The sequence below is a fragment of the Sinocyclocheilus grahami genome, unplaced genomic scaffold (genome assembly GCF_001515645.1).
Source record: "Sinocyclocheilus grahami isolate Dianchi unplaced genomic scaffold, SAMN03320097.WGS_v1.1 scaffold902.1, whole genome shotgun sequence".
NCBI lineage: Eukaryota > Metazoa > Chordata > Actinopteri > Cypriniformes > Cyprinidae > Sinocyclocheilus > Sinocyclocheilus grahami.
The window spans coordinates 81,847-97,361 of NW_015506081.1; the positions used below are offsets into that span (position 1 = coordinate 81,847).

Below are 15,515 nucleotides of genomic sequence, written 5' to 3' on the forward strand. Positions count from 1 at the left end.
CACAATACATTAGCAACCACCCAGAAAACCCTAGCTACACCCTAGCAACCACCTTAGCAACCACACAGAACCGCTAGAAAATGCATACTTGTCGCAAGAAGCAACAAATGATCACAATACATTAGCAACCACCCAGAAACTTCATAGCAATCACTCAGAACACCCTAGCAACACCCTCAACAGATACTCGCATAGAAAACTGTTATTTTAAATTTTAAAAATATTTCACTTTTTACTGTATTTTTGATCAAATAAATGCAGCCTCGGAGAGCACAAGAGACTTTTCAAAAGCATACTTTAAACCCGAACACAAAAACTAAAGTACCATGGTATTTCCTATGCGTGAAACAGCCCAGCTGCTCAAAGCCAAAAGAAAGTCGTGGTACATTTCTCCAAATCTGATGAAGACACAAACTCATCCTAATCTCAGATGGACTGAGTGTGAGCGCATTTACAGCACATTTTCATTTTGGGCCAAACTACTTCTCTGAAGGAAATCAAAAGCAGTGTATAAATGTTGTTGACTCACTCGGTGACGGTGCATAAGGAGCAGCAGCATTCGGAGCAGATGTTGCACTGCTGGAAACACGCTGCACACGCGTGACGGTCGCACTGAGAGCACGGCTTCCTCGAACCCGAGACCCTCTGACACACACAACACGCTGCAGGAGCCGCTGCACAACCTGACGACACAATTACAGCAGTTCAGACGGAGCCGAAAGTGACCGCAGTCGCATTATACTGCTCTCAAAACATCACCAGTGCGGATTAAACAATCCCAAACACACACACGACTGTGTGATGAACGTAACAGTGATCAATACTCAAGAGGTTTGGATCTAATGAGGATAATTATGGTTTTATTTACTTGTTTTTGGGTGAACTACTGCTTGAAATGCACTCAACATGTCTTTCGTTATTAAAAGATTCTGTAATCTGTAGGTTATGGTTGTTTCACAGACCTAATTTGATGTTGCCGAGTTCAAAAACATTAACACTTTCCATCATGTAGCCTAGTTTTTACACAAAATAAGAATTAATTTTTGAAATTGTAATGCATCAGCTTTAATGCACGGATCAAAACAAAAGCGTGAGTTTGATTTTAAAGCCAAAAAAAGTATTTAAAATGTTCCACACTTATCTTAAACTGCTCAAATACTCAATTTAATGTCACTAGAGCTTATTCACAAAATGTGATTTTCTGTGGCTGTTTGTATGCGGCAGAAAACACCGCTTTCTCCTGTTGTTGCCCTGAATTCTACCCTTGAGATCAGGATGTCACGCATGTTAAAAAGAGCTGAGAACTGATCAGCTAGTTGTAATCTGGCTCAGGAGGAATCATGCGTTTGTGTGTTTGTCTGCAGATTAGGGGAGAACACGAGACTTCTTCAGATCACAAATGATTCCCAAAAGCAAAAATGCTACAAAATGCATCATATTTAGTGAGAAAGTGACGTGAACGAGCAAAACAGACACTGTTTTTGGAATCAGCAGCACAATAGTAGTAAGAAACGTGGATTTCCTTCAGCAGATGTGATGCAGGACGGTGTAATCGCTCTAGATTCACCTGGACCAGCGTCCGCTTTCTGTAACCGTCCGTCCAGCCCGATGCGTGTTTGTCCTCGGAGAAGCGTCTGATGGGACACGAGCGCGTCTGACGCCTTCTCCTCCCCGTCTGCCTTCCAGAGTCGACCCATCATGGCTTTGGTTCCGTTGAAGAGCAGGTTTTTGGTCTTTTCTGTGTGTGTGTGTGTGAGAGAGAGAGAGAGAGAGAGAGAGAGAGAGACATCATCATGAGAAGAGAGACTAATCAGGAAAACTAAAAACAACCCTAAACGTTTAGCAACAATATTTAAAACACCCTGCTGGTAAGATGAACCAGTAAGTAAATAAATGCATAAATAAATGCTTTAACCCCTTAAAGGGATAGTTCACCCAAAAATGAAAATCAGCCCATGATTTACTCGCCCTAAAGCCGTCCGAGGTGTATACGACTTTCTTCTTTCAGACGAATCAATCGGAGTTATATAAAAAAACAAAAACATCCTGGCTCTTCCAAGCTTTATAATGGCAGTGAATGGGGGTTACTTTTTGGAAGAGCTTGGAAAGGCCAGGATATTTTTTTAATATAACTCCGATTGATTCGTCTGAAAGTAGTAAGTCGTATACACCTCGGACGGCTTTAGGGCGAGTAAATCACGGGCTGATTTTCATTTTTGGGTGAACTATCCCTTTAAGTGTCAGCAGCCCACAGCCATTACATATGTATTGCCTTTTTTCTCAAATGTTAGTAATCACCCTTACTTAGATATCATTTGAAAGCTTAAACTCAAATCATCCTGTGAAAACCATTTTGAAGTTGCGTTACCATGGAAGTGGCACTTTAAAGTCTTTTGGCGGTCCCCTCCCCCTAAGTGGGTGGTGTCAAGTGTCATATTACAATATCGAAACTTTTTATAATCTTGACAAAATACATATGGTTGGAAAGGTCCAAGATTCCAAATTTGCTTGTTATTTTGTGATATTAGTAATATGGAGTTTGTTTGTCACCCGGTGGCTGTTCGTGGTATAACGCCCTAAATAAAATCTCACAGGAACCTCAATCTTTTTTTTATTTTTTTATATCAACTTCAAATTTGGAACATAACTTGTATAGACATGAGGCTTTAATTGTATAGCATTTTTAGAGGAAAACCTGTTATGAAAAATATTTATATAAAATAATAAAAATAAAAAAAAAAACTGTAGTGCATTTTATTTTCAGTAAATTTAAACTTGTATAACTTCGATACTTTCATATTTTGAAACGATTCCACTTCTACAATAAAATGCTGATCGTCTTCTTTAAAAAGAATGCAACCTTAGGTATGCATTGCAAAGCGTTCATCAATTATAACAATTTAAAGCTGCAGTCCGTAAGTTTTGCCTCTTCGTCGCCATCTCCGTTTGAATTGCAGCTGTGTGTGGAATTATCTTCATTACGTGGGTTGTGCTCCGGCACGGCTGCATCTAATGTTTTGAGGAGCGTGTGAATCCTATACTTAGTAACCACAGATTCTAGCACGTCTTGGAATATATGACCTAAATAAGTATTTTCACCGGATATCGTCATCTGAACAAGTCTGCAACGTTTGTTCTGACCAACTGAGGAAAAAAAGCATTACACGTACCACTCAACTTAGAACACATTATTATAAGCAAACCGTTGTGAAACACTGGCTGCTTATGTACTCGCTCAAATATTGATTTTGGATCATTTTTAACCAAATAAAAAGTTACGGACTGCAGCTATAAGTTTGGATAGTGCACTTTCACGTCTACGTTCAAACTTATCTTACAAATAATTTTACTCCTTTATATAAAAATATGACTTTAAGTCATGCAACTCAATATTATGAAAGCAGCCATAAAGGTTGTGATCAATGAAACTAACTAACTAACACTTAATTATGAGCGTCAATTAAAATATTTAACAACCTGCTGGTAACACGAATCAGCCTATATGGTTTAAAACAAAACAAAAACACACACAAATGAGGAAAAATAACATTAGGATTACATAAAATCGCAAATTTAACTATTTTAAAGCACTGAAACTGATTGATCTCGGCTCACAATTAGCTTTAAGTACACTGACCAATAATAAATTCTCTAATGAGGTTATAAACGTGATAAACATGTTTCTGTCTCACCATAAACCTCTTGTCTGTATCTGAGTCCAGAAGCTCCGCAGTTATTGACCTCCTTCTGACCAACGCGAACTTTATACTGCGAGGAGAAGCTCTCGCTGAACGGATAGGAGCGCTTGGGCATCTTCACAACCACAGCTGCTAAACCACGACGACTAAAGCGACGGAGAACGGGAAATAAACAAACTACGGACAAACAAACAACCGTGCAGGAAGAACAACACGTGTTCGCTTTTAAAGGACTCCTCTTCTTCTTCAGCCGCGGAGCTGCAGCGGCGGACGCACGCGAGCACACCTGCAGGCGTGTATGTGCTACTGCATGTCTTCACTATACTGTACATTACACTTTATATATATATATATATATATATATATATTTTGTATCGAATGCAATGACATTTAAGCACTTCTACATGTGATACAAAATAATAAATGGTATATAGGGAACATAACAACTAAATAGTATACATTTTAATATTAATTAAATAATGAATAACAAAAACAAAAGTTTAAAAATGTTTATTTACACCCACTGTCTGATTATTTGACTTGACCTTTACCTTATTCCTGTAGTGTACTTGTGTATGTGATATTTGGGGGCACTGTAGAACAAAACAACAATAATAATAACAATAAGTAAATAGTGTAAATAAAATACATAGCGTTAATAATACATATTTAATTTAAAAACTAATAAATAATCATTATTAAACTGTACAAATAAAATAAATAATAATAATAATAAAATATATATATATATATAATCATTATTAATAGTATAAATAAAATAGTGCAATTAAAATAAAAAAATAAAACAAATATTTTAATAATATAAATAGTATAAAGCAAATAGTGTAAATAAAATAAATATAATTTAATAAAAAAAATGATACTTATTAAACAGGTTAAAAATAAATTATTAGTGTAAATAAAATTATTTAATAAATAATTATTATTAGTGTAAATAAAATACATAGGGTTAATAATACATATTTAATTTAAAAACTAATAAATAATAATTATTAAACTGTACAAATAAAATAAATAATAATTAAAAAAATAATATATAATAATTATTAATAGTATAAATAAAATAGTGCAATTAAAATTATAAAAATAAAACAAATATTTTAATAATATAAATAGTATAAAGCAAATAGTGTAAATAAAATAAATATAATTTAATTAAAAAAATGATACTTATTAAACAGGTTAAAAATAAATTATTAGTTTAAATAAAATAATACATTATTTTAATAATAAATAATACAAATAATTGTATAAATAAATAAATAGTGTAAATAAAATAATAAATATTAATAAAAAAATAACAATAATCATAATTGTTAAATAGTATAAACGCAATAAGTGTAACATATTTAATAAAAAAATATTAATAATGATTAAATAGCACAAATAAAGTAAATAGTGTAAAAATAATAAAATAATGACATTTTAAAAAGTTTATTCACTCCCACTGTCTGATTATTTGACTTGTTCCTGCAGTGTTTGGTTTTCCTCTGAGATCAGATCATCTTGGCATCGAGGAGGGCAACACAGCGTTCTCCGTCTGAATCTATTTCTGACGCAGCTAATAGTGCGTCTAACCTAATTATATCCACCATCAGACAAGGAAAGAAGCCAGTGCGGCACAAAGGAAAAACCCACTTTAATGGAAAGACACGCTTTCGGGATCTTATTCTAAAAGCAGAAAGTGAAATGCACACAGCAACCAAAAAAAGAAATAAACACAGTTTCAGGGGATTCGGTTTATGTGTCTCATAATCAACTGAATCCCAAAAACTCAACATTAACACAAGTGCCATTATTTATGATCAGGTGTTGCAGTCGATCTGTTATAACGCCTGCACATACACAGCCATTCAGAGCTGATCTTCCATCAACTACAACATTGCTAAGAGAGTTTTCTGAATGCCAAGCAGTGCAACCAAGAGTCCCGCGGTGCTGGTGGTCTTCAGGAGGATTGTGGGCGATCCTAGAACATCTGGATCATGCATTCCCTGGATTTGCCAACGCCGACCCACTTAACTGTGGTGAAGAGATGCAGAGGTGAGTTTGGGTCACAGGAGGATGCTGTGTGTTTATCACTAGCTATGCTTCCATCCACCTATTTTTATGCGCATTTTGGATTATCGCATAAAAACCGCTGGATGGAAACGCCAAGATGCCCATAAATTCTAAAACTTATGCGCACAACTGAGTCGGATAAACGTTTTATCCGATAAGAAAAAATGCACATAAACTACCATAGAAAATCTTTGCTTGGTTCTTACTAGGAACGCCGATGTGATTCTCCACGAAGCGGATGTAGTTCTGGGCTTTGGGAGGAAGATCGTTCCACTTCCTGGCCGCTGATGTGTCCGTCTTCCATCCGGAAAACATCTCGTATTCGACCTCCACCTTCTGCAGCACCTCCATGTTTGCTAGAAGCACAGAGAGATGCACGAAGAGAAGGAGACAGAAGTAAAGTGCGCATGCATGGAACAGGGTTATATATTATGGAAGCTCGTTTCCACCACTGAATTAAAAATAACAAAAAAAGTTATTGCGACATTTTATCTCACAATTCTGACTTTTTTCTCACAATTCTGACATTATAACACGCAGTTGTGAGCAGTGTTGGGGGTGACGCATTACAAGTAACGTGAGTTATGTAATCTGATTACTTTTTTCAAGTAACTAGTAAAGTAATGCATTACTTTTTAATTTACAGGAGAATATTTTTTCAAGTTACTTTTTTTCCAAATTTATTGACTGACAGCTCTCCTGTCCCCATGTTGAGAGAAATCAGATGTTACTGTAGTTCTAAAATAAATATGAATATGCATTAATTCATCTCACTCACAAAAACACACAGATTCAGTATTCCTCAAAATGAATAAAAATAATGCAACTCAGAATATGACGCAAACCTGCAATAATTAAATGTTAAACAACACAAATATCCTTTATGTATTTAATCCCATTCTATTAAACTTGTTCCTGCAGTGTTTGGTTTTCCTCTGAGATCAGATCATCTTGGCATCAAGGAGGGGAACACAGCGTTCTCCGTCTGAATCTATTTCTGACGCAGCTAATAGTGCGTCTAACCTAATTATATCCGCCATCAGACAAGGAAAGAAGCCAGTGCGGCACAAAGGAAAAACCCACTTTAATGGAAAGACACGCTTTCGGGATCTTATTCTAAAAGCAGAAAGTGAAATGCACACAGCAACCAAAAAAAGAAATAAACACAGTTTCAGGGGATTCGGTTTATGTGTCTCATAATCAACTGAATCCCAAAAACTCAACATTAACACAAGTGCCATTATTTATGATCAGGTGTTGCAGTCGATCTGTTATAACGCCTGCACATACACAGCCATTCAGAGCTGATCTTCCATCAACTACAACATTGCTAAGAGAGTTTTCTGAATGCCAAGCAGTGCAACCAAGAGTCCCGCGGTGCTGGTGGTCTTCAGGAGGATTGTGGGCGATCCTAGAACATCTGGATCATGCATTCCCTGGATTTGCCAACGCCGACCCACTTAACTGTGGTGAAGAGATGCAGAGGTGAGTTTGGGTCACAGGAGGATGCTGTGTGTTTATCACTAGCTATGCTTCCATCCACCTATTTTTATGCGCATTTTGGATTATCGCATAAAAACCGCTGGATGGAAACGCCAAGATGCCCATAAATTCTAAAACTTATGCGCACAACTGAGTCGGATAAACGTTTTATCCGATAAGAAAAAATGCACATAAACTACCATAGAAAATCTTTGCTTGGTTCTTACTAGGAACGCCGATGTGATTCTCCACGAAGCGGATGTAGTTCTGGGCTTTGGGAGGAAGATCGTTCCACTTCCTGGCCGCTGATGTGTCCGTCTTCCATCCGGAAAACATCTCGTATTCGACCTCCACCTTCTGCAGCACCTCCATGTTTGCTAGAAGCACAGAGAGATGCACGAAGAGAAGGAGACAGAAGTAAAGTGCGCATGCATGGAACAGGGTTATATATTATGGAAGCTCGTTTCCACCACTGAATTAAAAATAACAAAAAAAGTTATTGCGACATTTTATCTCACAATTCTGACTTTTTTCTCACAATTCTGACATTATAACACGCAGTTGTGAGCAGTGTTGGGGGTGACGCATTACAAGTAACGTGAGTTATGTAATCTGATTACTTTTTTCAAGTAACTAGTAAAGTAATGCATTACTTTTTAATTTACAGGAGAATATTTTTTCAAGTTACTTTTTTTCCAAATTTATTGACTGACAGCTCTCCTGTCCCCATGTTGAGAGAAATCAGATGTTACTGTAGTTCTAAAATAAATATGAATATGCATTAATTCATCTCACTCACAAAAAACACACAGATTCAGTATTCCTCAAAATGAATAAAAATAATGCAACTCAGAATATGACGCAAACCTGCAATAATTAAATGTTAAACAACACAAATATCCTTTATGTATTTAATCCCATTCTGTTAGCTTCTGAGCTTCGATGATCCGGTTCAAGCGTACTAATCAGCACACATTACACAGAACATTTGTGTCTTTGTTTATTGCTGAAGTGTGTTGAAATGTCTTCTTCTGTATTCTACTGTACTTTCCCTTCAGCCTGAGGCTTATTCATTTCACTTTTGCTGTGAAAGGCTTTTATATTTGCCAAAAATATAACTTTTTTATTTTAAAAACAAACAAGCAAGCCCTGTCCAGATTTACAAAGTAACGCAAAAGTAACGTAACGCATTACTTTCCATAAAAAGTAACTAAGTAACGTAATTAGTTACTTTTTTATGGAGTAACGCAACATTGTAATGCATTACTTTTAAAAGTAACTTTCCCCAACGCTGCTGGTTGTGAGTTAAAATCCAATTCTGACGGGAGGAAAAAGACTGATATGTTCTCAGAATTGCGAGTTTATATCACGCAATTATGAGAAAAAAAGTCAGAATTGTGAGATAAAAAGTCGCAATTACCTTTTTTATTTTTAATTCAGTGGCAGACACGGGCTTCCATAGTTGTTATCTAAACTAAACATAAAAAAAATTATTGTTACTTGAAATAAACTAAACTTTAAAATACTGAAATAAAACAAATTTTAACATTTTATTTCAGCAAAATGTTCCAATTTCTTAAAGTTTAAGCTTAGGTACTAAAATAAACATTACAAAAACACACAACAAAATGATTAAACTTTAATAATAATTAATTGTTTTAAATCTCAAAGCACTTTACAAAAATAAAATAAAACAAAAACACAACAAAAATGACAAACATACATCAAAACAATTTAAGAAGAATATAATATAAAATAAAAAACAATGACAAAATCACTTAAAAGCTACTCTGGGTTTTAAACGTTTTGAAAACGTTTAAATAAAAAAATGAAATGAAAACAGAAAAAAAAATAGAAATAAAATCTAATTCAAAATGTTAACAAAAACTATACTAGTATCTCATTGATGCTAAAATAACACCGGAAGATGTTTCAAACCATGCGGTTTATTTTTAAGTATTAAAACAAATACAGAAGTGAATACCGAATAATTGCAATAATATTTTATTATAATGTTAATGATGCACATTATGATCACAGTCAAACTACAAATACTTCAGTATAACTGAGATACTATTATACTTTGTAGTTATATTTTTAATTAGTTTTTATTTTTAAATGAGTTAAATCTGTTTTCATTTTAATTTTAAGTTATTTTAGTCATCTTTAAAGTAATTTTGTTGTGTGGTTTTGTCATTTTTATTGTTATTTTTCTTTTAATGTCTATATAGTTTTTATCAATTTTATTTTATCTTGTATTTCTGTGATGCGCAGCTGTATTTCCAGCATCATTCCTCCAGTCTTCAGTGTCACATGATCTTCAGAAATCAGTATAATATACTGCTCTGCTGCTCCAGAAACATTTCTGATTATTATTATTATTATTATGTTGAAAACAGCTGAGTAGAATTTTTTCAGGTTTCTTTGATGAACCTAAAGCTCAGAAGAACAGCATTTATCTGAAATAAAAAGCTTTTGTAACATTATAAATGTCTTTATCATCACTTTTGATCAATTTAAATTTCTAATTAATTTCTCATTTCAAATCAGAATATTATACTGATTTCTGAAGATCATGAGACACTGAAGACTGGAGTAATGATGCTGAAAATACAGCTGCGCATCACAGAAATACATTACAGTTTAACAGATATTCACATAGAAAACAGCTGTTTTAAATAGTAAAAATATTTCAGAATATTACTGCATTTGCTGTATTTCTGCTCAAATAAATGCAGGCTTGGTGAGCAGACGAGACTTCTTTAAAACACATAAAAAATTGTAGTGCATATACAGTGGGTACGGAAAGTATTCAGACCCCCTTAAATTTTTCACTCTTTGTTATATTGCAGCCATTTGCTAAAATCTTTCACGCAATTATGAGAAAAAAAGTCAGAATTGTGAGATAAAAAGTCGCAATTACCTTTTCTATTTTTAATTCAGTGGCAGACACGGGCTTCCATAGTTGTTATCTAAACTAAACATAAAAAAAATTATTGTTACTTGAAATAAACTAAACTTTAAAATACTGAAATAAAACAAATTTTAACATTTTATTTCAGCAAAATGTTCCAATTTCTTAAAGTTTAAGCTTAGGTACTAAAATAAACATTACAAAAACACACAACAAAATGATTAAACTTTAATAATAATTAATTGTTTTAAATCTCAAAGCACTTTACAAAAATAAAATAAAACAAAAACACAACAAAAATGACAAACATACATCAAAACAATTTAAGAAGAATATAATATAAAATAAAAAACAATGACAAAATCACTTAAAAGCTACTCTGGGTTTTAAACGTTTTGAAAACGTTTAAATAAAAAAATGAAATGAAAACAGAAAAAAAAATAGAAATAAAATCTAATTCAAAATGTTAACAAAAACTATACTAGTATCTCATTGATGCTAAAATAACACCGGAAGATGTTTCAAACCATGCGGTTTATTTTTAAGTATTAAAACAAATACAGAAGTGAATACCGAATAATTGCAATAATATTTTATTATAATGTTAATGATGCACATTATGATCACAGTCAAACTACAAATACTTCAGTATAACTGAGATACTATTATACTTTGTAGTTATATTTTTAATTAGTTTTTATTTTTAAATGAGTTAAATCTGTTTTCATTTTAATTTTAAGTTATTTTAGTCATCTTTAAAGTAATTTTGTTGTGTGGTTTTGTCATTTTTATTGTTATTTTCTTTTAATGTCTATATAGTTTTTATCAATTTTATTTTATCTTGTATTTCTGTGATGCGCAGCTGTATTTCCAGCATCATTCCTCCAGTCTTCAGTGTCACATGATCTTCAGAAATCAGTATAATATACTGCTCTGCTGCTCCAGAAACATTTCTGATTATTATTATTATTATTATGTTGAAAACAGCTGAGTAGAATTTTTTCAGGTTTCTTTGATGAACCTAAAGCTCAGAAGAACAGCATTTATCTGAAATAAAAAGCTTTTGTAACATTATAAATGTCTTTATCATCACTTTTGATCAATTTAAATTTCTAATTAATTTCTCATTTCAAATCAGAATATTATACTGATTTCTGAAGATCATGAGACACTGAAGACTGGAGTAATGATGCTGAAAATACAGCTGCGCATCACAGAAATACATTACAGTTTAACAGATATTCACATAGAAAACAGCTGTTTTAAATAGTAAAAATATTTCAGAATATTACTGCATTTGCTGTATTTCTGCTCAAATAAATGCAGGCTTGGTGAGCAGACGAGACTTCTTTAAAACACATAAAAAATTGTAGTGCATATACAGTGGGTACGGAAAGTATTCAGACCCCCTTAAATTTTTCACTCTTTGTTATATTGCAGGTGTTTGTGTACGTCTCTTTTTGTACAAATTATATTATGTAGTCAAAAACACAGACTGACTCGATATTTAGCTGCACAAAACATGCACCAGTGATTCACTCAAATGAATCAGTGAATCATTCTTCTGAACCAATTCACTACTTTTAGTTTCTAACGTCCCAGCACTGCTCCTAACACTATGAATGATTTTACCCGGGAAATACGGGATTCTCTTGCCGTTGATCTTATAGGCAACGCCAACTTTAATTTCATCCAGAACATCGAGGATGTCCAGTTTAGTCAAAGCAATGCTGAAGAAAGACACAGAACGAACATTAGAAATTTCTAAAAATTTTTACATTTATTGCTGACACACTTTTTCAACATTTTATGCAACATTTGAATTAAAAAAGCCAAATGCACATGCAATATAATCAGGTCATGCATGTGACACGCTGCAATTTCTCGCTGCATACTATATCATATCATAAAAAATAATATTCAGTATAGTTCAGTATGTAAGTACTTCACATGATACTCGTATACTCACGCAGTGAATCCGTTGATCATATGAGCGTATTTGAGAATAACCAAATCCAGCCAACCACAGCGTCTCTTTCTGCCTGTGGTCACGCCCACTTCATGACCTCTGGTCTGCAGCAGCTCGCCCACCGCCTGAGGAGAGAGAGACATCCATTACTAGTTCATATATAGATGGGTCAGAGTCGTTAAGATGTCCGCATCAAACGAAATGTACAAAAGTGATTTTATGTCTACAGAAAGCATATTAAATGTAAGTAAAGTGTCTAATTTGAAGGTTTCAAATACGTTTTTGGAGGATACAATGTTACAATCTGGTTGAAACAATGTTACGTTGTCATTCAGTGTAACACAATATTTATGTAGAAATTCAAACAACATGCTTATTCTGACGTGTAGATATTAAAATATGTAAAAGAACCAGTGAGCATATTACATTTTATTGTGTTTTAAATGAGTCAAAACTTCTTACAGACAAATGGGCAAAATCTAGGATAGAGGCACGTTTTAAAAATGTAAAATTACAACTAATTAGTATTTGGGGTGAAAGTAATTAGTCTTTCAACGTGTCATAAATTGATTTTTGTTGTAAATATGCCTGACACGATTGTTACACTAGTGGCTCTCTTCTGTAAATCAGGGGAAATGTATGATATTTATTTTTTGCTCAGAAAAACAAAAACAAAATTGCAATTAAATCAAACAGAAATTTTTTTGGAAAAACGACAACAATTTAAAGCAGTATTACACTTTTTGTTTTTATGCTTAAACCCTTTTTCGTCCTTGACCCAGATACATTGGTATCTTTAAATATGTTACTATACATATAAAATATATTAATTATAATCATAAATATCAAAAACATTTACATAAATAAATAAATAATTATTTAATATTTATATTAAAATTTTTTGTTTAATTTATATCTATTTAAATATTTTTTATATTTATTTATTTTTATTTATGACATTTAATCTTTATTTATTTAAAAAAAGTAACTGGCAAAGTACAGATCAAATCAACAGATGTATCTCTATATTTATAAAATATATATAAAATATATATTATATTACTCATATACGTTTTTTATAATAATTTTTTTTAATTTTAGTTAAATGTCATTTTATTTTTAAGCAACAAAATATTTTTTATGATTTTAATTTTAGTTATTTTAGTATATCAAGTTAAAGTAAATGAAAATGAAAAACGTCTTGTCGACTAGCTGAAATAAAACGTTTTTTAATATTTTATTCAATTCAGTTAAAGCTTATTTTATTTCTAGTAACAAAAGTTTTTATGGTTTGAGTTTTAGTTATTTAATATGTCAAGTTTAACTAAATAAAAATAATAAATTTTGCCTTGGCAACTATGTGAAATAAAATAAGTTTAAGGTTCTTAAAAAATATACTTTTTGATTAATTTCAGTTAATTTCATTTTATTTCAAGTAACAAAAGTTTTTTTAATGCTTTTTTTAGTTGTAGTTATTTTAGTACATCAAGTTACACTAATTTTTTAAATTTTATTATTTGTATTTTATTTATAATTTGTATTTTTGTTTCATTTCAGCTAAAGTTAATTTCATTTTATAACAAATAAAAAAATAGAGAAAGTTTTTTTCATGGTTTTAGTTATTTCTGTACATCAAGTTAAACTAAATTCATATCAGAAATGTTTGCTTAGCAACTAGCTGAAAAAAAGTTTAATTCTTTAAAAATATTTTATTTGTTAAAGTTTATTCTACTTCAATTAATTTGTTTTTATTTGTATTTGTATTATTATTATTATTTTTCAAGGTTTTAATAACCCAGCTGAACTTGGCAGGTTCCCTCGGACTCTCACATTGAGTTGTTCTGTGGGAAAAGCCCCGATCCCGACTCTAGTGGTGTAGGCCTTTGACACTCCGTACACGTCACCGATGTTCGCCGGCGGGATGCCGAGACCGGTGCACACACCCCCCACCGTGCAGTTGGACGACGTCACAAACGGGTACGTTCCTACAGAGAGACAAACCACCGTCTTCCACAGTTCACACACACACACACACACACACACACACACACCTCCTCACCAAAGTCGATGTCCAGCAGTGCCGCGTTTGCTCCCTCCGCCAGGATTTTCTTCGGCGACCCGTGAATTGCATCATACATGAAATAGACGCCGTCTCTGACCAGAGGCCTGATCCTCTCGGCGTAGTCCTGTGAAGGAGCGCGGGTCAGAGACAGAGAGCCACACACACACCGCATGCCTCAGCTGTTCAACTGACCTTCAGCTTCTTCAGCTCGCTCTCCACCTCCACTTTCAGAGCGGGGAACATGGACTGGTACTGCAGCACCAGGTTCTTCACCCTTCAGCAGAGAGTTATCAACACTTCAGCTCAGCACCGCACTGATATGAGCAGCAGTGTAAGATTTACACAGGATTTACCTGCTAGAAAACTCGCTGAAGTCAGCCATCAGGTCACAGATGCGGAGCCCAGTGCGAGACGCTTTACAGGCGTACGTGGGTCCGATGCCTTTCTTAGTTGTTCCTATGCTGTGAACCAACACAAATACATTCAATATTAATCATAAAAAACTATAAAACTACTAAAATAAATAATGCAACAGAAAGTCATTAAACTCAGGAGGCCAAACTATATTATTGCATCTATTGCATCTGTTTTTATGTTTTCTGTTTGTTTTTCTTTAATTCTAAGAAAAATGCATTATTAAAAAAAATATTATTATTATTATATGAAGTTTGCAATATTTGCAACTAAAATTTGCAACCAGTTACCAAACCGCAGGACTGAATACAGTGTAAAACCTTAATCTGTGTGATTTTTGTTATCTTCTATTCTATTTGTGTGATTAAAATCTCATATAAGAATAAGAATTGCATTAATAATGCACATTTATTATACTCAAGGAACTTCAAACATATCAAATATAACGCATAAATACATAAAAAAAAAAAAATAAGAAAACTAGTTTAATCACCAAACATTTTAACTACTAAAAAAATAATGCAACAGTAATTTGAGTATCAGAGTTCAGATATTATAATATTATAAGCTGTTTTATTTTACTTTTTTTGCATGATTTTATTGAGTTTATTTTTGTTTATGTTTTATGCACTATGTTTGAAGTTATTTGAGTATAAGAAAGGTGCATTTATTATTGTAAATTAACAATAATAATACTAATAACGGTTGTTAATAATAAACAAAGTGTACATATGGAAAGTGCATACTTTTGTCCTTCCTGAGCTTGTCTCTGAAGCTCCTGAAGTCCGTCCACGGCCTGATGAAAGTCAAATACTGACACAAACAGATGCACTTTTATTATTATTTCATTATATGTATTTTCCACCACCACTGTAGTCAATATATTTAATAAAAACA

The 15,515-nt window shown here is 33.0% G+C and overlaps 2 protein-coding genes across 2 annotated transcripts in view; both read right to left on the minus strand.

Annotated features, from left to right (window-relative positions):
• Window positions 1–460: 460 nt before the first annotated feature.
• Window positions 461–3,953, minus strand: siva1 (SIVA1, apoptosis-inducing factor). Its single transcript, XM_016249027.1, has 3 exons — window positions 3,693–3,953; window positions 1,568–1,738; window positions 461–683 (listed from the first exon to the last, which is right to left on the minus strand). The coding sequence occupies exons 1-3, from the start codon at window positions 3,811–3,813 to the stop codon at window positions 526–528; spliced, it is 450 nt and encodes a 149-aa protein (XP_016104513.1). The 5' UTR covers window positions 3,814–3,953; the 3' UTR covers window positions 461–525.
• Window positions 3,954–6,716: 2,763 nt separating this feature from the next.
• The window catches only part of LOC107564029 (adenylosuccinate synthetase isozyme 1-like), a 16,594-nt gene continuing 7,795 nt past the window's right edge, over window positions 6,717–15,515 (minus strand). The window contains exons 6-14 of the mRNA XM_016249022.1: window positions 15,365–15,431; window positions 14,558–14,665; window positions 14,397–14,478; window positions 14,202–14,328; window positions 13,973–14,127; window positions 12,143–12,267; window positions 11,806–11,903; window positions 7,487–7,636; window positions 6,717–7,241 (exon numbers count right to left, since the gene is read on the minus strand). Coding sequence (XP_016104508.1) covers window positions 7,189–7,241; window positions 7,487–7,636; window positions 11,806–11,903; window positions 12,143–12,267; window positions 13,973–14,127; window positions 14,202–14,328; window positions 14,397–14,478; window positions 14,558–14,665; window positions 15,365–15,431 — 965 coding nt within the window. The 3' untranslated portion in view covers window positions 6,717–7,188. The remainder of the gene's footprint in view (window positions 7,242–7,486; window positions 7,637–11,805; window positions 11,904–12,142; window positions 12,268–13,972; window positions 14,128–14,201; window positions 14,329–14,396; window positions 14,479–14,557; window positions 14,666–15,364; window positions 15,432–15,515) is intronic.